The 19,396-nt window shown below is 44.9% G+C and overlaps 1 protein-coding gene across 6 annotated transcripts in view; it reads right to left on the bottom strand.

Moving 5' to 3' along the window:
- Positions 1–19,396, bottom strand: part of AFF3 (ALF transcription elongation factor 3) — a 538,469-nt gene that overhangs the window by 483,006 nt on the left and 36,067 nt on the right. For 3 of the 6 annotated variants that reach the window (XM_033124713.1, XM_033124716.1, XM_033124717.1), the window contains exons 1-2: positions 14,177–14,229; positions 13,933–14,034 (exon numbers count right to left, since the gene is read on the bottom strand). In XM_033124713.1, coding sequence (XP_032980604.1) covers positions 13,933–13,985 — 53 coding nt within the window. In that variant the 5' untranslated portion in view covers positions 13,986–14,034; positions 14,177–14,229. Of the gene's footprint in view, positions 1–13,932; positions 14,035–14,176; positions 14,230–14,551; positions 14,571–19,396 lie in introns of those variants that run through there. The other 3 variants (XM_033124714.1, XM_033124718.1, XM_033124715.1) reach the window with 2 other exon arrangements.

The raw sequence follows: 19,396 nt of genomic DNA, 5'->3' as shown, positions 1-19,396 counted from the left end.
AATATGTTTTAAGTGACAGAATGGATACAAATATTGAATACAATTGCTAATCAAAATATTCAGTAACCATGAGAAGGAAAAGAAGAATTAATAATAAAGTTACCATTTTTTGAGGCCCTCCTATGTGCCAGGCTATTTACGTCTATTATCTCATTTAATCTTCGTAACAAATCAGTGCCATAGGCACTACTATCTCCATTAGATGCACGAGGAAACAGGCCCAAAGGTTAAATTACTTGTTTCAGGTAACACACCTAGTAAATCACAGTCCGAATTTGAGCCCGCTGCATGCTGGCTGCAAACCCCTTTCCCTTCTCATTATCAAATCGTCTCTTTCTGGAATTCAGCCAACTGAATTTTTTAACTTACCTTAAAATCTGTCTTATTCTCAAGGATTATTCTCAAAGAAGACATTGAAAGTAATTTTTGTCGTGTGTTTCGGTATGTCAAAATTCCTTAAGCCAGGAATCTATTCATTTTTCTTCACCCAAATATCTCATGACATAAATTAAGCCCACTTACTCTTTCTATGTCATCAAGCAACACTTTTTATTGAGTCAGTCATACAGCTATAAGAGACAGTTTGTTCTTAGGTAGGAACGAAAAACCACAAGGTAATCTACATGAAACAGAGTCCCATACACACAATTTCAGATTCCTTTCCTCAGGTCGTTCTACTGACTGCAGTGCCACACCCCCATTACTGTTCCCCGTAGAGTGACACTCAGGTGTTATGTAGATCTGACCAGCTGTGGTGAACAGTTGTTACCATATTCTTCCCACGGAAAACTTTGTCACATGTGTGGTTTTATGAGTAGAGAAATGATTAAGGGAAGATAGCTAGGTAGCGTATTTTTATACATATTAAACACAGACAAAAAGGGTACCTAAATGACAATGAATGACAGCTGGTCCTTGCACAGGAAAGCCTGTTTAGTTCGAATGCCACTAGTCCAAAATGCCACTACCTACATGCATATGTATATGCTCTATGGACACAGAATCATAAAGATTTTGAGGTGGGAAGGAACCTCTGAACTCATGCCCTATAATTCTGTCACCGAGAGATATTTCTTACAGGACCTAGGTGGCCACGTGTAAGGACTCTGGAGCCCCAGGGCCTGGGGGAAAGCTCAGCTCTAGATGTACCAGCTGTGGGTCTTTGGGTAAGTTATTCTGCACCTTTGTTTCCTTCCCTATGAAATAGGGACTAGCAGAACCTACCTCACAGGTTGTGCAGATTAAATGAGACATGGTACGTGTAAAGAACTCACTATACCCCCTCACATATAAGAAACACTACGAAACCCTGAGGCCAGATGACTGAGTGACCTTCTGAGGAGATACCACCATTAGATGTCAGAACATCCTGGGGCACCTGTCAGTCTTGTGGGTTTGAATACAATTTTTAAAAATTCATTTAAGTATACTAATGATGTGTGTGTTTGGTTTTTTTATCAGTTTCAGGAGTACAAAACAACACAGTGATCAGACATTTACACACCTAACAAGTGATAACCCCACCCAGTCTACTACCCATCTGACACTATACGTAGATATCCCAATACCATTAACTACATTCCCTATGCTGTACTTTACATCCCATGACTAAAAATATACGCATTTTTAATTATAGTTGACATTCAATATTTTATATTAGTTTCAGGTGTACAGCACAGTGGTTAGGCATTTATATAATTTATGAAGTGAACCTCCCAATAAATCTAGTATACATCTGACACCATACATAGGTTTTACAACATTATTGACTATATTTCCCATACTGTATTTCACATCCCCGTGACTATTTTTAACTACCAAATTGTACTTCCTAATCCCTCCACCTTTCTCACCCATCCCTTCAACTAACCCCCTGCCATCTAGCAACCATCATTTTGTTCTCTGTATCTATGTGTCCATTTCTGTTTTGTTTGCTTGTTTATTCTGTTCTTCAGATTCCACATAATCAGTATACTAAAAAAAAAAAAAAATCAAACAGTGAAACCTGATTAAAAAAAAAAATCCATTTAAGTAGTCCACAATTAGGAAAGTCCACAGATTTTTCCTGGCTCTGTAGCCTCATCCAATTACTTCTGAATCAAAACTATTCCTATAAACACTTAAATTATGGATGGTGTGACATGAATTTATGCTAAAGTGGCTTATGCAGGCTTTTCATTTATTCATCACTGATCCAAAGACATCTATGAAACACTTATCCCTGATATTTTAGAGGCAAATATTTGATACTACCCTCTTCTCTGCAGTTCCATTCTCTGCAACTTCCATTTCTCACAGCTATGTTGTTTTAAGTTTCCGCTGCCCCCAACATATCTATAACTATACCCACCCATACGCTATTCCTCTTCCTCGTCCTCGGGGCCTGGCCCACCCACTGCCTTCTCGGAGACCGTCCTCCATCAGTGTGCTCGCCTTTCCCTTCCAGACTGAGAGCATTCACACTGTCCACTCTCCCACCCCCCATTTATTCTCTCACCCTACTGCCAACTCCACAGACCCCTCAACCTTCTCATGTACGGTGACTGCTCTAAAGCAGCTGACCATGGCCCCCATCTCTCCCGGTCTCCAACCTCTCGGACCACTTCTTTTTAACCTCCTTCAGGGGCTGCCTTCCTTCCCACTGCCCTCCCAGTGTCCTCGGCCTACCTCTCCTTCTCTCCTCACTCTTCCTGCATAACCCTGTCCAATCTCGTGGCTGTCACCAGCACCTGTATGCTGATAACTCCCAAATCTGCATTTCTGTCTTAACCTTCTTCCTAAACATCATTATCATACAGCAAACTTTCTGCAGGCAGTTCTATCTGGATGGCCCACAGGTACTTCAAAGGCAACATGTTTAAATCCAAACACGTCATCAATCTAGATGTCACTTTCTCCAGGAAATCGTCTCTAAAACTCCATACCGAGTTGGGTACCCAAAGTATGCCATAGATTCCCTATTAGAGCACGTAAAACTCTACGGAGATTATTTGAAATAATCTGTTCCTGGTTAAAGTACAAACACATCATCAAGAACTAGAAATGGGATCTATTCACTTCTGCGTCTGGCTGGATACATAGTTGTTCATCTCAACCCAGAAACCTATAAATCTAGAGGAAGAAAGTTACAAAGAGCAACTTAAAGTATCCATACTCTGTTACATCATTGTATATAATACAGAGGGCACCAAAAAAAAGTATACACATTTTAAGAAAGAAAAAACTGTATTAAAATTGTAATACTGAATATATACCGTTAACAAAAGATGAGTACAAGTGATGTGTATACATTTTTTTGTCAGGTCTGGTATTTAAGGGCTTTAAAATATCATTTTTGTGCTGCTGAGGGATAAGAGTAAGGAAAAGAATACAAATTAATTTATGTAACTAATTACCTACCTAAATATTAGAAACTAAAATACCCATACTCTTTTTTTAGACTATAAATATTTAATGTACATACACAGAACTTCTTAACTCAGCCTTGGAGTTTTAATTCAAGTGGGAGGATTGGGAGCAAAGAGGCAGGGTGACTAAGAAGTAGCTAAAATTCACCAGCTTTTCCACAAAAGACTGTCGGGTATTCTACTCATGTTAAGAGATGAAGCTCTGCTTATTAAAAACACACTTTAAAGGAAAGTCACCTAAAAGGTTTAAATTCTCAGAAGAGGCTGTGCCATACTCTGGGAAAGGACCTATCTTCAGTGAAAGAAACCCAAATAGGAGTCCACGTGGTCCTCTCCTGTGCGTGGACACACTTCTGAGAAGGACACGGCAGGCTCTGCACACAGCACCTGTCCCGAGCGCCAAATATCCCTCAATAGCACTGGTGCTCAGTCAGGCACAGCCTGGACTTTATCTGCATCACCCTAACCTGAGCCCTGACAACACAAGCCAGGCCCAAGTCTTCCTCCTAGAACTACACAGCTCGGGGTGCAAGTGGTATACCACTATAAAATGGTAAGCCGTTTGATTTGACATCAAAAAGAGAAGGCTCTCACACACGGATGCTTTTTGGAATAGTGTGGGCTTCCCATTACTGCTGATGCTGCAGTCTATGATGGACAGCTCATATATTCTGCTCAGAGGATCTCTAAAGCTACACCCTCCTGTCAGGTGAACCCACCACCAGCTCAGACCAGGAGAGGGGCTAGGCAGGACACTTCAGAAAGTGGAGGCACCAAACTTTCTGGATCTTGAGCCTCTATGTCAGTCAACTGCAGAGTCCACAGCCAATATCTGCCTCTTAGTCTGAGGTAAGTCCTTAACCCCCAATGGCCCTTTCCATCCCGGCAGTCCTGAGGAACAACACCAACGGGCTCTCAGCCATGGAATATGGTTGGCATGAAAAGGAGCAAGCAGGGCCATGCTGACCGCCTGTCTTCTCAGTCAAGGCTAAAAGCCCGAATAATGTAACCAAAGTGCAGAATTCAGCTGACCATCATCAGTCGCTTTTTCATTTGTTTGTGTGTGTTTTTTATAAGGAACAAAACAGGTGTTTTTCCCCCCGAAAGCAAACCACTGATGCTAAGAATCCTTTTTTTGTTTTGCAACAGGTGTCTAAATCACCTGACGACTCCGTTCTTTGTACCATATATTGGTAGCCAATAAAGAGTGTTTTCTCCCATGTGAAAGAAAATGCATGAATGTGATGACACGAGTACAAACCAAAGCAATAATCAAACACTTGCTTTCCTTACTACGGGCCTGACCCATCTCCATGCTTGAGGGGAACAGCCGCCCTCTCTCCTCCCAGTCTGAAGGAGAAGTTACATTAGAGGGACGTAATATTGCCGATCACAAGAAGTGGTTAAACACGATTAGTCGGGTCACGTAATGGAGGATGACGTAGAAGGCAATCTCGTGGCCACCAGAAGCACAAATAAGAAGTCCTGCCCCAAACAACCAATGGGTTAGAAGGTACTTCCTCTGTAGGATCTGCACGCACTTCCTCTGTAGGATCACGTGTCCCAAGGCTGCAGATTTAAATTGATCACTACTAGTTCTAAAAAGTCAACTTTCTTTTCCAAATCTGAAAGTCACAATTGTTGAAACCCAATCTGGCTTTCCCTTGTTGGCAACAGGCTTGTCTTCTGTGCCCACCTCAGAGAATGGAAGTGTGTGTGAGTGTGTGTGTGTGTGTGTGTGTGCGCGCACACGCATACACACACAAACCTTCATTAAGAATAAAGTAAATAAACCTCACGCCAATCTCATAGCAATTCAAAGTCAATTGTGCTGTATTTACTCACATAATCAGTCCTGTCTACACGTATTTTTCTAATGAAATAAGATGGGAAATTAAACACACAGAGTGCGGCTCAGTCTCACCACCTGATGGACGCAGGGCACTGTGGTGAGGGCTGAGCAGTGCTGGGACAGGTGTCTGACACTTTCCTAGGACACCAGGAAAGGTGTCACTTTCAGCTATGGCCACAGGGTAATGCAGTAATTCTGCAAAGAGCTGCCTGTCCCTTCTGGGGCATTGGCGAATGCCACTCCCCACCCCAGTTCCCTCCTAAAGAGAGAATGTGGACATCTGGTCCGAGTGCTGGGCTCCTACGGGAGTTATGGTGAGATTCCTGACAAATCCAGAAGTGTCTGTAAGACCATCCAGTCCCTCAGCATTCTCTCCTGATGCAGAAGGAACCAGCCTTTGAAGGACTGACAAGAACTGTAAAGCACTAGAAAGGGATTAGCCTACTTATTGCAAACTGTGTTTATTTAGGTTTTCACGTTTATTTCCCACTATATTCCCACTAGGATACAATTAACCACCCCCTCACTCATCAGAAATATTAGAAAGACGCACAAAAATAAAATAAATGCTGCATCTAAATGTAACTTCCCAGAATTATAGAATTGGAACGTTATTATACAAAGCCACCCCAAAATAAAAAGGAAGAAAAATAACGTATTCTGAAAGAGCTTCTTTTTCAAAGGAATGTTTATCCCTTTAGTTCTTGCTACTCAAAGGTAGGTCTGTGGACCAGCTGGTTAGAAACGTAGAATCATAGCCCCACCCTGGACCTATTAAAACAGAATTGATATTTTACCGAAATCCCAAAGTTATCTGGATGCAAATTCAAGTTTGAGAAGCACTAGCTAGCCTGGGTGACAATTAATATGGTGAGTATAGTAACCTACATCCTCAAAATAGTTCGCTAAGCTCTGGTTCTCCTCCTCCACATGATTTATTTCATAGAAAAACAAGTATATTTTGAAATTTGAAAACCAAAACAGATTATGTCCCAGAACTGGTGCTGATCCACTGAAGTCAAACCTGTTTCTATCTAAACTGCACGGTAAGTAATTAACGTTTCAAATGAACACTGACAGAAAATTTGTTCTGTCACTCCGTAACTCAGGTAAACAGTACAGGTATGACAGGAAAATTTTAACTAAAACTAAAAGACTCACACTACAACACTCCAGAGGATTTCTGAAAACTAATTTCCTGTCCACAAAAAAGGAAAAATAAAATTATTTTCAGTATCAAGTTAAGCACCTAGCTCTAAACTGAGTTGCTACGTTAGTCACTTGTGTTTCCCTCAGCCAACAGTGAACTTCCTGGGAAGAAACCACGTGAAGAAGTTGAAGTACCCTCTGCCTTTCTCCACATGTGAGTGGAGAAACTCCGAAGGGAAAGAAGACACAAGTACCATTAACGTCTTCTGCACTTTTGGATTCTGCAACCCTATGGATGGAACGATCACAGAATGCTTAAGGTGGAAGGACTCTGGGAGATAACTTATTGGGGCTGGTCCACTTACCCAGGAATCGCTTTGGACAAAGTACCCGGCAGGGGGTCTACAGCCTCCTAGAGACAGGAAACGGTTACCTCTAAGACAGCCTAGGACAGCCCGATCACAGAGCTATGAGATACTGTCACACCCACTGTCTTCCTCCTGCCCTTCAGCAACCCAGAACAACTCTATCCCCCCTTCCCAACGCCTTCCAACTCTCTGAGGGCCCCTCTCATGTCCCCAGGTGTTACATTTCCACAGCCTCGACCCCTTTAGCTTCTTAGATGGTGTGGTGTCCTCTTACCCTAGTGTAGCTGTGTATTTTGTTTCTATTGAAACTAAATTATGATTAGCCTGACATAATTTAATGAGACCCACAGTGCCAAATGAAGTCATTTGATGTAATGGGCGGTAATTCAATACATTCTCCATGAAACATCAAAGATTATGTAATGGTTAATATATCTACATGTTAGTAGTACAACCATAAGTAAGGGCATATTTGTCTGCTAGACTATGATGTACAGCTAAGAAAAACTATCAACCTCTGCTCAAAAATATCCCTGTGTGAAATCTCCAGGCACAGAACTCTGCACCACATGGATGACCTGACCCAATGTGGCCTTTCTGTATCCTTCCTTGTTTATGATGAAGAGGCATTTTTAAGGAAGCAAAGGGTATAAAAGAACTACATTTGGCATTCACAAAGCAATTGACACTTTTATTACTTAACATCACAGTCTTATGAGGTAGGCCAGTATAAGTGCTGTCACTTTGTAAGTGATTAAACCAAGACTGAGAATAGGAAATGAAAAAAATAGTGAGCTGCCCAGGGCCAAACAGAAAGCAAGGCTGGAGACAGCTGAATTCAGAAACTTCAGTTAAATTCCCAGACAAAAGGGAACAGGCAAAATTGAATGTAAGTTTTATGGATTTCACTTTGAAATAAAGCAAGGAAACATTATGTTACCATTAAATGATATTAAAATCGTTTTTTATGGCCTTGATTTTGCCACCAACGCTTAATTCCCAAAAGAAAGAAAATTTAAACAGGCAAAGTTATTCTAGATTACAAATTTCATTTACACAGACACACAAAATCTTGCATTCCATTTTGAGAGATTAATTTTTCCCCCCTAATTTCACTGTTACTTTAATCAATATTATGCCAAAGGGCCTCGTTCAAGTTGCTAAACCTAAAGTGTCAATGATGAGACCCACTGGTTCAGAGGGACATTCTCCCAAAATAGTTTCTTAGCATTTTCTAACCCTCCTACATTTTCAAAAAAGAGAATCTGGAACACAGGAAGGAATCATTTCCCCACAAGCAACACTCATCTTCAGTGTCATCAAAAGGCATCTGGTTAAAACCCATCTGAACATCTTATGCATTCCCCCAGTTATCCTGGTGGCCCGGAGCCACGCAAGCTCACGTCCTCAGCACCAGTTACCTGTCTCCTCACCTGGCTTGCTCCAAAACACACCACCTATGGGCTGGGTAGATGTAGTACTCAGCTCCCTGCCGCCAGCACTTCACTGCTTCTCAGTCACACACCCCTGCCTTCTCCACACTGGCCACCAGCTCCTTCAAGGCTGCAGCCCACAGGACCTCACCGTGGAAAGCCGCTCTTCTTGGAAATACATTCACCCTGCACTTGCTGAGTCCCTTTCCCGAGCTCCGGGGCTCTCAGCCAATGAGAGTCCTGCAGCCAAGCACAGTCACTTCTAGCCAATGAGAGTGAGTGCCGCCACCTTCACTGCTCTAGACCAATCTGCTGCAGAACCGACACCAGGGCTCGGCCCTGCTAGGTGAAGGTGGTGGTGCCTCCACCCACCAGGCTCCCCAACTTCTGCCCTTTGTGTCTGGTGCACTGCCTTCTCCCCTGAAGGCTGATCAATGGAATGGGGGTAGATCTTGAAATGTTTGCTTTGCTGGGACTGGAGGAAAGGGAGTCGAGGCACCTGAGGGTCAAGATCAGGGGTCTGAGGTAGTAGTTTGCTGACACTCTGAAGGGCCAGGAAGCCTGTCTAAGGAGGTCTGGAGGAAGCTATGGTCTGAGCATGTCTGCCAGCGGTCGCTTTGAAGAGAACCAAGTGTGCAGATCAGCACTCCTGGGAAGCACCCACTTAGAGACTAAACTGTCAGTGCTCTGCTTCACCCCCTCCCCCCCACAGGAGTGCAGGCCATGTCCACCCTGTGTTCACTGAACAAGCTCCACACTTCATTCCTCCTTATTTCTATTCACAGTCTTTCCTCCAGGTGGACTTTCCTCCCTTTTATTTTCTCCTTCTGAAATTCTGCTTGTCCAGGGTCCATTTCAAATGCCACTCTACCATGAAGGTCCCACTCTGTCAATTGGATGTGCCCTCATCCTCTGAAACAGGCTGTGTCGGCTTTTACAGCTATTTATGTGTATGGCTTATTGCCCTGTAAGTTCCCAGCAAACTCTCTCTCTCTCCTTTGCATCCCCTACAGTAGGGTGTTTTTGGTTTTTGTTTTTTTGTGGTTGTTTTTTTTTTTTTTTTTGAAACTGCATGTTTCAACCCATGAATGGGAAATTTTTAAAAAATGAAAAAGAAATAGAAATTGTCAAAGCGCACCATACATATCCATCACACATGGATAAGTGTAATTTCATGACACTTCTGTTTCAGGTATGTATGTGTATGTGTGCGCAGGAATGTAATAGGTTGTAATGTTAAACGTATTTGATACTGTGAGTCATGGTCTAAAACATTTGAAAGGCACTGCTCTACAGTACCTACCCTATAGCACTGCCTAATATTCTGTTATTGAATTGAACAAATTGATGAGCATGTAACTATCCATTTATTACAGCTTCAAATGGGTCAAATTTGAAAGATTATAAAATGCCTATCTGAACAAAAATAAATGGATTCTGGAGTACATGAAGCTATGTGGGGGGGCAGGGGAGGAAGGGGGTTGTAGCGAGGGATCTGAATATTTACTATTGTATTTCAAATAGACTTTCTCCCCAGTAACTAAAATGTGTTTATATTTAAGAAAGATTAAATCTAATTTGGACTAAGTTCCTTTTGGAAAACTTCTCATTCATTGAAAGCAACTCATGATTACAAAGTTCTGCATCTTAAGCCTTTGTTCAAGTTCTTTCTTTGCCCAAGATGCCTCTATGTCCTTTCAACACCCCCACCCCCACAGTGTGTAAAACTTCCATTTATCTTCCAAGAATTAGTTCAAAGGTCATCTTTTCTATGGAAGTTTTTTTTTTTTTTTTCCTAACTCAATTTTTCTTTCCCTCTTCTACCATCCACCCCACTCCCACATACGGTCTTTCTCTCTTCTGAATCAAAAATGCTGAAAACTTCCTTTTTCACCCTTCTCACTCCTCTACTAGACAATAACATGCACAACCATGGTTATTTATCTTTGTATCCCCTACAGCAACCAGCATAAGGGCTCGTACTTAAGAGATAATCAATAAATATTTGTTAAGTGTATAAAAGCAACAGTTAGCCTGTTAAAAGGCCCTGAGGAATGGCTTACATGCCCAGCAGCTGATCAAAAGCTGGTGGAGAACAGGAAGAAGAGCAAAGAGATGGAGGGGAAGGCTGAGGACAGGCGCTGCTCCTCTGGACACCTGCCCCCGTGAACCTACGGAATCGCCACGTGTCCAGGGATTCAACTCCGCAGAATGAAGCTGTGGAGCTGGGTACAGAAGGCGTATCTTCGCCTTACTCCAAATTCTCCCCTCTCACTTCAAACCAGAAATGGGAAACGGAATTAGAGGTGGAAGTTGGTCTGACCTTTCTCAACTTTAAGGTATGGCAGAAAAAGAAAAGTTGAAACAGCTACCTGGAGGTCAAAAGACCTCCCTTGAAAAATAAGGAGAGGTGTTTCTGAGTTGGTGGGGGCGGTATGTAAGGAGGCAGAGGAGATGGCTCTTGAATTATCAGCTGATTGTCTACATCGATTATATACAACAGTACCGAGTTTTTCTTTTCATATTGTCTATACAGTCATATGGGGACTGCACAGTCATATGGAGACTATATAGTCATATGGGGACACTTTCTGTGACCACTAGACTAAGCTAGCTCAGGTTCAAAGCCACAGTCACAAGCAACAAACTGCAATTGGTTTTATTAGAAAATGATGCCCACCAATTGGAAAAAAATGGTTAGGAATTAAAATATAGTTTGTTTTCCATTCACCTATACCTTGCCCCAACCTCTCAAAAGAAAAGTGTTTTCCTAAGATGAATTAAAGGAAGAAGTTTTTAGTCGTCTTTAAATTTATACATTATATGGGTGTGTGTGTGTGTGTGTATGTATGTATGTATGGTAATTCATATAAAGCATAATTTCCTAAATCATGGTACTTTGTTTTCAAATTTTTAGTTTTATATCATTTAGGACTTTGACCTTCTCTTTCTTAACTGCCAATCCATCAAGGTTTTGTTTTGTAATTAATTTCAGAGCAGCCCACATAAACTGGGAGTCATCTGCAGTCGTGTGGGAAATGCAATGGATCTGAAACCAGAAAACTGAGCTTTGAAATTAATGCCTAGTTCAAATACAGTGCCTCCAAGTCTAGATGTGTGACCTTGGGCAGATTACCTGATCTTCCCTACCCTCGATTTCCCAATTTGTAAAATGGGAATAACAACAGTACTTGCTTCCTAAAGTTGTTGTGAGGATTAAATGAGCTAAAACATGTACTGTACTTAGAACAGAATTAGCACATCATGTATTTAGAACCGTGTCTGCTAAATGTAAGCGTGCAGTAAATGTTAGTTAAAAAAATTCTGCTGTGGTTTGTTTTATGGTCTCAGTGAAGTCATTTTACAGTTCAAAGCCTCCATTTCCTTGTGTATAAAATGGGACTACTACCACTTACCACCTCCAGGACTGTTATGAGATTCAAATAAGAAAAGAATGGATATAAAAAAGTCTGACACGCAGGAAGTATACAAATGTTAGTTATTGTGGATTACTCATAACTTAAAAGTAAACCATAAACTTAAAAACTTATAAACTTAAACATAAGCCATTAAATTGAGTTAAAAAGAAAATACCATCCATAACTGAGAAAATGTCTGTGTTAAAATGCATACTCAAGGAGTTTGGTTTATCTTTATCAGAAATATATAAGCTTCTGTAAAATGTTATTTCCACATCTGCAAGCTAGAATCACTCTCTCAGTCGAGCCAAACTGTCCTACTATATTGTAAGCAAGAGAGGCTGCACACTTTCGTAAGGCAAACATAAATTGATGCCTTGATTAAAATCTGATTGCCAGTATAGCAACTTTTAAAAACTGCGCATTTTTTTTTAATTTTAAAAATAGTAAGTATAACTGTAGCTAATGTAAATTTCAAGTAAATTCAACAGACATTTGTTGTATAACTGTGCTCCAGGTAACTCACCTGGGAACTAAAGATGCAAAGGGAAATAAGGCTCAGGCCCTGTGCTAGAAAAACCCACAGATTACGGCTGATAATTTCAAAATATTACTTGTAAAAATCATGAAGGGGTTTCAATGTGAGTCAGAACGCAGACAAGCAGCATGAAAATATGCCAAAACAATAGGTTCTTCTCTTTAACTGAAAAAGTGCCATTTAAAAGCAAAAGTCATTTTTAAAGCACAGTTTCTATCTGGAAACCTATTGAATTTGTGCCAGAAACCAACATTCCTAAATGTAAACCTGTAAAGTAATAGGTATCTGTAAATGAAAGGCTGAAATAACCCCAGGAGCAACAACACAGTAATTAGCAACTTTTATAGAGTAATAACATGTTTCATATTCTTTCGACATTGACTCTTTGAAGTTCCCAGTGTAATACATAAAAGTTTTATTACATTAGGACCCATCCTTGTGTATTTTATAGGTGCCCATGTTATGCAGAGCAAGCTGTACTTACTCATCTTTGCACCTTTTATTAAAATCTGCTCGATGATGCGCTAGCTTTGTGTCCAGTTTAGTTTGATAAACCTGGCTTTAGAAGGCAAAAGCCACTAGAAGCCTAAATCACTGAAAATATACACACATCCACATATCAGCTCAATGACTGTACATCATAAAGCAGCTTAGCTTTAAATTTTTACATTGCATATTCATGTGCACACCACTTGCGGTTGTAGACACATGTGAACTCTCTACTGAATTAAAGAGGAAAAAAAAGCTCAGCTCTACAATAAGTGATTACCAGAGGCAGAACAGAGTGCAGTTAATATGCTTGTTTCAGCAGATGTTCATTGCCGTAAATATTAAACGTAACACAAGTTCCTCCAGGAATATGCAAGCACTGATTTTACCACCTGAATAGGGCTGGTTGGAAAATTTTAGGCGTGGGGGTTTGGGGGGGAGATAAAAAGGATGCTGAAGCAGCCAATGGGATTTTTAAAACACCCACAACTGGAATTGAACTGCTTCTAGTGGCGATTTACCTACAGCAGCTCCTCAATGTGAGAACCTGAGCACAGAACCCGGAGGGCTCCCGGGGCTGCGGGCCGTGAGCGGGGCATAAAGGGATACAGGGGGCGAGAAGGGACAACTGTAGTGGGAGGTGTGCAGAAAGGGCCCAAAGGAATTGGGAACCTCTAGGAAACGAGTTTTCCCGGGCCAAGGCCTCTGGAATTCCCGCACAGAGAAAAACACTCGTCCCCCTGCCCTGGTGTTCACTTTCCGTGTCGAGTGGGAGTGGGTGGGAGGGGACAGAAAGGACGCAGCCGCCCAGACCTGGCGCCGACACGCAGTGGCTGGAGCATCCTCTAGGGCACTTCGCTGCAGCCCCAACTCCAGGGGGTCGATGGTGGGAACCAGAGGCTCTCGCAGAAGAGGGAGGGGACACAGGGAAGGGAAGACGGGGTAGGGGGTCGAAGGGTGGATCCCGGGCACTAGTGACACGTTCTAGAAATCGGTTCTTTTTTCTCTCCACGGCTGCGCTCTGCCCCCTGGCTCCCCGAATCACCGGCCCCTGGGCTGGGGCAGGCAGCACCGGGCGGGGGAGGGGACAGGAAAGGGGGCAAGAAGACGGGAAGGCGGCCGCGCATCCACCCGGGGGAGGCAGAAAGGAGCCGGCGCCGCGGGCGCCCCGGCCCACCCCACCCCCACAGCCAAGCCCCCGGCCCAGGTGAGGCGCTGGCCGCCGCGGCCGCCCCTGGTCGCTCCTGCCTGCCCCAGCGGCGGGCGCGGGGACTCACCACAGCGACTCGAGGTCCCATTCCTGGAGCAGGGCTAAGTCGAAGCTGTCCATGGTGGGATGTCTCGGTGTCAGCGCCGCCGAGGCTCGGGCCGCCCGCGCGCTGCAACGAAAAGCGGCGCTGAAGGTGCATCCCAGTCGCGCCGGGGCCGCCCGCCGCCCGCCGCCCCCCACCCCAGGTCGGGCTCCCGGCGCCCCGCTCCCCGACGCCGCCGGGCCGGCCGGGCGGCAGCGGCCGCACTCACCCGCTCGCCGGCTCGCGCGCAGGCACACTCGGGAGAGCGGCGAGCTCGCCGCGCCGCGCCGCGCCGCGCCCGCCCCTCCTCCTCCCCGCCCCGCGCCGCCTGCCGCCTCTTTCTCCTCGGGGAGGCGCGTGTGCGCGGGCGAGGCCGAGGCGCGCGCACCCTGAGCCCCGCGCCGCGCCCGCCCGCGCGCCCCAGCGCTCCCGCACCGCCCCTCGGGGTCCCGCGGCGCCCGCAGGCCGCGCCGCCGGGCTCCCCGCACCCTCGCCGCCCGCCCGCCCCTCGGCAGCCAGGGGGCGCCCGGGGCGGCCCTGCGAGCGGGGCGGAGGGCCGGGCGGGGGTGCCCAGCGGGGATGCCGAGCGGGCCGCCCCGCGCACCTCCCGCTGCCCGGCCCGGCCCGCGCGCTCCTCCTGGTCGGCACGCTCTCCTTCCGGGCCAAGGATCCATTTGACCCATCCGTGCGCTCCGCCAGCGGGGAAGCTGCAGACCTGGATTCGGTGCTGGGAAATTCCGGGCAGCCCCAGGCCCGTGAGAGTTAACTGTGCCGCCTCCAGCCGCGCCGTAAACAAACCATTTAAAATATCTGGAGTCAGTAAGTTAAGGGAAATAACGGGGAAGCGGAGAAGACAGCTCTTCTGGCAGAACCTGCAGTTTGGCCTGCAGTGGGGGGGTCCCACCACCCTCCAGCCGGCCAGTCCCTGGAAACCAAGCTCCCCACTTTTTATTTCTTACAGGGAAGGGGGCAGGCCTCTGGGTGTAGACTGCAAACTTCCCGCCCCATCTCCAGCCTGGAGAGTGGCGTATTGTCAGCTGGAAGGATGCTATAGTGTCACTGTGGCTCCTAAAACTCGAGTCCTTATTATTCTTACTTCCTTGATGTTAAAAAACACTTTCCTCTCTCTGGCTTCTATAGACGCGCTGAGAAGCCCGCATCTAGATCCGTTTCTCCAAATCCGGGAACCCTTCCTCCTTGCCAACCCTCCTGTCCTCTTGACCACAGCTCGGGGAGCCTCACTCAGGATTCCAAAGGCTTCCTGGAGAGAGCAGTGCAGAGCAGGGAAGCTGGGTCCCACCACTTGCACCTACCCCCCGTACCCCGCCCCACACACATACACACATACACTCCCTGCCATTGGGAGGCCTTTCTGGTACTCTCCCCTTTGTTCTTTCTCAAGAAGAGCCTCTGACTGGGGCCACTGGAAATCTAGACCCCTAGGTAGAAGGCACAGGATCCCGCCAGGGTCAAGCCCGGGAGTCACCCTCCTCACCTCCCTGAATGAGGATTAACAAACGAAGTCTGGAGAACATGGAGAAGAAGAAAAGACCAATGAGAATTCCTGCCTATTTGGGATTGGATTACAAAATATTCATCCACTCGTCCTTCCCCCAGCTCTAAAGCAGCCCTTCTTTTATTAACACCCGTAACTAACGTGCAGAATGTAAAACAGTAAATTAAGGCAGAGGGAGCTTCTACATAGCTTGAGAAAACAGAATTGTTCTTTTACAAGCTGACAATTCCGGTCCCTAAAAGCCTCCCTCATTAGTTGAAGGTAGTACCAAGGCTACAGGAGAACAAAGAGATTCTGAACAGGAGAAAGTACAGGTGTGAAGGGCTGTCTTCCCAAATCCCTGTCCACAGTGTATTTGGAGAGAAGGAAAAAAAAAAAATCTGTCTTCCTAATATCTCCTTAGCATACGCTTGCGGGAAATGTTTGCTCTGGCAAAAGTGAGATGCCTGAGCCATCCAGACAGCATTCCCAGGAACAAAGGATGGGGGTGGAGGGTGGAGGAGAGGAGGGAACAGCCCCTCTCTGGAAGAACTGCAAGTTCCAACGCCTGAACAAGAAATGCATCCTGTCCCTGTGCTGGGGGCTGCAGCTGGGAAGCTTCCAGAAGCAGACCTCCCACCCCTCGCAGAGACTTGGCTCTCCTTCGCTTCCCACCACATCTGTTTATACAAAAGAGGGCTGCTGAAGCACAAACAGAACCGTGTTTACTGGGAGTCCCATCCTGGACTTGAAGCTCAACATACTGATTTGTCTTCACCGTGGAGGCTGAAGATAAATGGATGTTCCCAGGAAAGAAAAGAGAAAGCATTGGGGGGTATGGAGCTGGTAGAGGGGTTGACTCATAAAAAGCCTTCTCCCCAAAAGCCATGTAGTAATGGGGAGATTTATTTTTAAACCTAAACATGGTGCCTTGTGTTAATACATTAGTGTTCTTGAACCTAAAGCGCTTTCACTGTGGGTATTTACATTTTTTTCCCCATCAGAAATAGCTCCTATTTTCTTTTGGGGGCCTCTAGCATGGGAGAAGTTGCACTGATACTTTTATTCCCAGTGTATGTTTTTGTGTAGCATGTCCAGTTGGAGAATAGAGCCTTTGAAGAAACCCAAATAGTTGTAGATACCATTTTAACTAAGTTGTCATGGAAATAAATCTAAATGAATAGTATTTACAAGTAAAATGTAGAACATTAATGACAGCCTTTATAGGGAGTTCTTTATTATTATTATTATTATCTGGTTTATTAAGATGGTCACATCATTCTCCAGCCCCTGAGTACCCTCACAAAAACAAGTATTTAATCTAGTTGTCAAATTTTTAAATCCTTAATACAAAGCAAAAAAGGCGGGGGGGGCGGGGCTTGGACTTCTTGGAATTAGAATGTCAGAACTAAAGGGGAAGCATTTTTGTCAAGGCGTAAGAGACTATCTAAATTAAAAATAAAAACGGGTGTTTCCTATGAAGCTGATGAAGCGTCTATGCACACTAACGGCCTTGAGACTTGAACAACTTTTCTCCTGAGACAGATCTGGCAATTCTGCAGACACTGAGCGAAACCACCCAGTTCCCAAGAGCTGTTGGGTAGGCAGCCCCATGAGGGGAGCTGCTGGCTTCCTAGGTCAGGTCTGTTTGTTTAGGTGAAAAAAAATCTACAAAGGAAAGGGACTAAGGAATGATTCCTGCTCAGTCTGGGGCAGGCGTACAAGTGCACTTAGCAGGGGCTTCACTCACACCCCCTAAACCTGAATCGGAAGCCTCCTAAGTAGACCCAGAAGCAAATCTATGGTGTCCAACTAAGATCTCCTTTTGGCTATGAATGGAGAGAAGAGAGTTTGCATGGCTTTATTTATTCATGCCTTATTCTGAAGACATGGCTGCAACTCAGAGGTCGCCTTTATGACCAGGTGGGGGTTTTCCTTTTCTAATCCCAACACTCCCCTAGAAAAAGATGTTTGGCCAAAAGCCAGCTCTGCAGATGGTCTTGCTGGAAGGTGATGGGAGCCTCCACTCCACCTCCAGCATGGTTTGTCACTACACCTTCTCTCCTGTTCCAGCCAGGCTGCTTCTCCTTCCAGAGGCTTCTTGGGTGTTTGTAACTGTATCTACAGATTGCAGGATAAGCTCTCTAGGCTTTCTGCTTGCAAATTACATGCTAATATGTCAAGCCCCAGGACAGCTTCGGTTTTGATGCACCTGGGAACTCTAATGTCTTCAGGCCTCTGCCTCTCCATTGGTATCTCAGAGTGGTTCTAGCCTGGGATCGAGGTGCCTTTCTGTTTCTATTTTTTTCATCATTCACCAGGTCCCGAGCAGATGGTGTGGCTGTGCTGGCTGTCATCACTCCTCCTATGTTTCCATGGAAACATGGGGCATAGGGACCATCTCTGCCTTGGGCTCTCTGACAGTATCCTCCGGCAAGAACTTCAGCACTCTGGCCCCCTCCCCCTAGTCTGCCCACGTCCTGGAGAGTTGGAGAATGTTGTGGGTCATTCCAGGGATCATCTAAGCACACGTTCCCCACAAATGGTTGTGAAGTGACCGGGAAAGGCGCTGGGGTGGGGGGTGCCTGTCCCCCCATCATATGGCTAAGGCCGATTTGCAATGGTGGCATATTTGAACTCTTTGCCACTTAGCCAGTTTCCATAATGGCTGATTATCACCCAGATGTCAAGAGATGCGTCTAAGGTTGTATGTGCTCATCACGCAACAGATACTTAATGAGCGTAAGGGTGTTACTGGCGTTTCACCCTTTCACTGAGATTCTGCCCCCTCCACCTGCGTTTCTTTTTTGGGTTTTTTTTTTTTTTTTGTACAAAACCAGGTTTTCCCTAAGGAATGCACCTTCCTCAAAGTTTCTAATGTCCTCCTGCCTACATAATTCACTTATATAGCCACTAAGGCATTAATTAGATTCAGAAGTCCATGGAAACAGCAGAGCTGGGCAGGGTCAGAGGCCAGGCAGGGCAAAGAAAAGAATGAGGAAAATGACCCTTGGGAGAGGGCAAGGAAGTGGAGGGAAATGTTTCATGCCATTCAAGTAGCAGACGAGACAAAGATAATTTCAAAATGTGATCAACTACCATAATGCTGTTGCAAGAATTAAAGTAATGTCCAATTAAAGTGTTCTTTAAAAAAAAAAAAAAGATCTAGTATAAGAATTCCATGCATGTCTTTGGTGGCAGTTCCTCCTCACACAGCTGGTACGAAAGACTAGCATTTGAAGCTCACCACGTTTTTAAAAAGTACAAGAAACAAAGCAGGCACATGCATGAAGCTACAGACACAGGCCATTCACATAAGTGCACCAGAAAAGTATTTCCTATCACAGATCGTGTATTTCGTGCCATGCTGATTTACTTTGGGGATAATCCCATTATTTGTGATATGAGAAGATCCCTTGGTGCTGGTAACAAGAACCAAGCATCCTGACTTAACACTTAATACCCCCACTGGCTCTTTGTTGTGCATCTTCAAGGTGCGCATGGGCCATCGTGCAGATTCAAGGACTCAGAACCTGTAACTAATCGTGATGACAGCAAACATTTCTATGTTATGATGTGCTGGGTACTGTTCTATCAACTACATTTATTCTCCCTGAAACTACTGTTTTTGATTTACGTTGCTGCCATTGTTTTCATTTTACAGGTGAGTAAACTAAGGAACAGCTAAGTGTCACCTACCAAAGCATGGCAGAGTGAGGATTGGATCGAGCAGCCACAATACCACACCACCTCTCACAGCTTTTTATCTATAGCATGGATAAGTGCCCATGCCTGTGGGCACTTAAATAATGAATGCAATACAGACCTAATCAGAAGGTGAGAGAGAGCCCTCTACCTCTCTCTGTACAATCCTCCTTCCTCTAGTTTTGATGCCAGTGCTCTGCCATACCACACCTGGAGGAAGGCACTAATTCCTTCAAATGTTGGTGTTCT

The sequence above is a fragment of the Rhinolophus ferrumequinum genome, chromosome 13 (assembly GCF_004115265.2).
Source record: "Rhinolophus ferrumequinum isolate MPI-CBG mRhiFer1 chromosome 13, mRhiFer1_v1.p, whole genome shotgun sequence".
Taxonomy (NCBI): domain Eukaryota; kingdom Metazoa; phylum Chordata; class Mammalia; order Chiroptera; family Rhinolophidae; genus Rhinolophus; species Rhinolophus ferrumequinum.
Note: the sequence above shows the minus strand (reverse complement) of the source record. Positions and strands in the feature narration are given on the sequence as shown.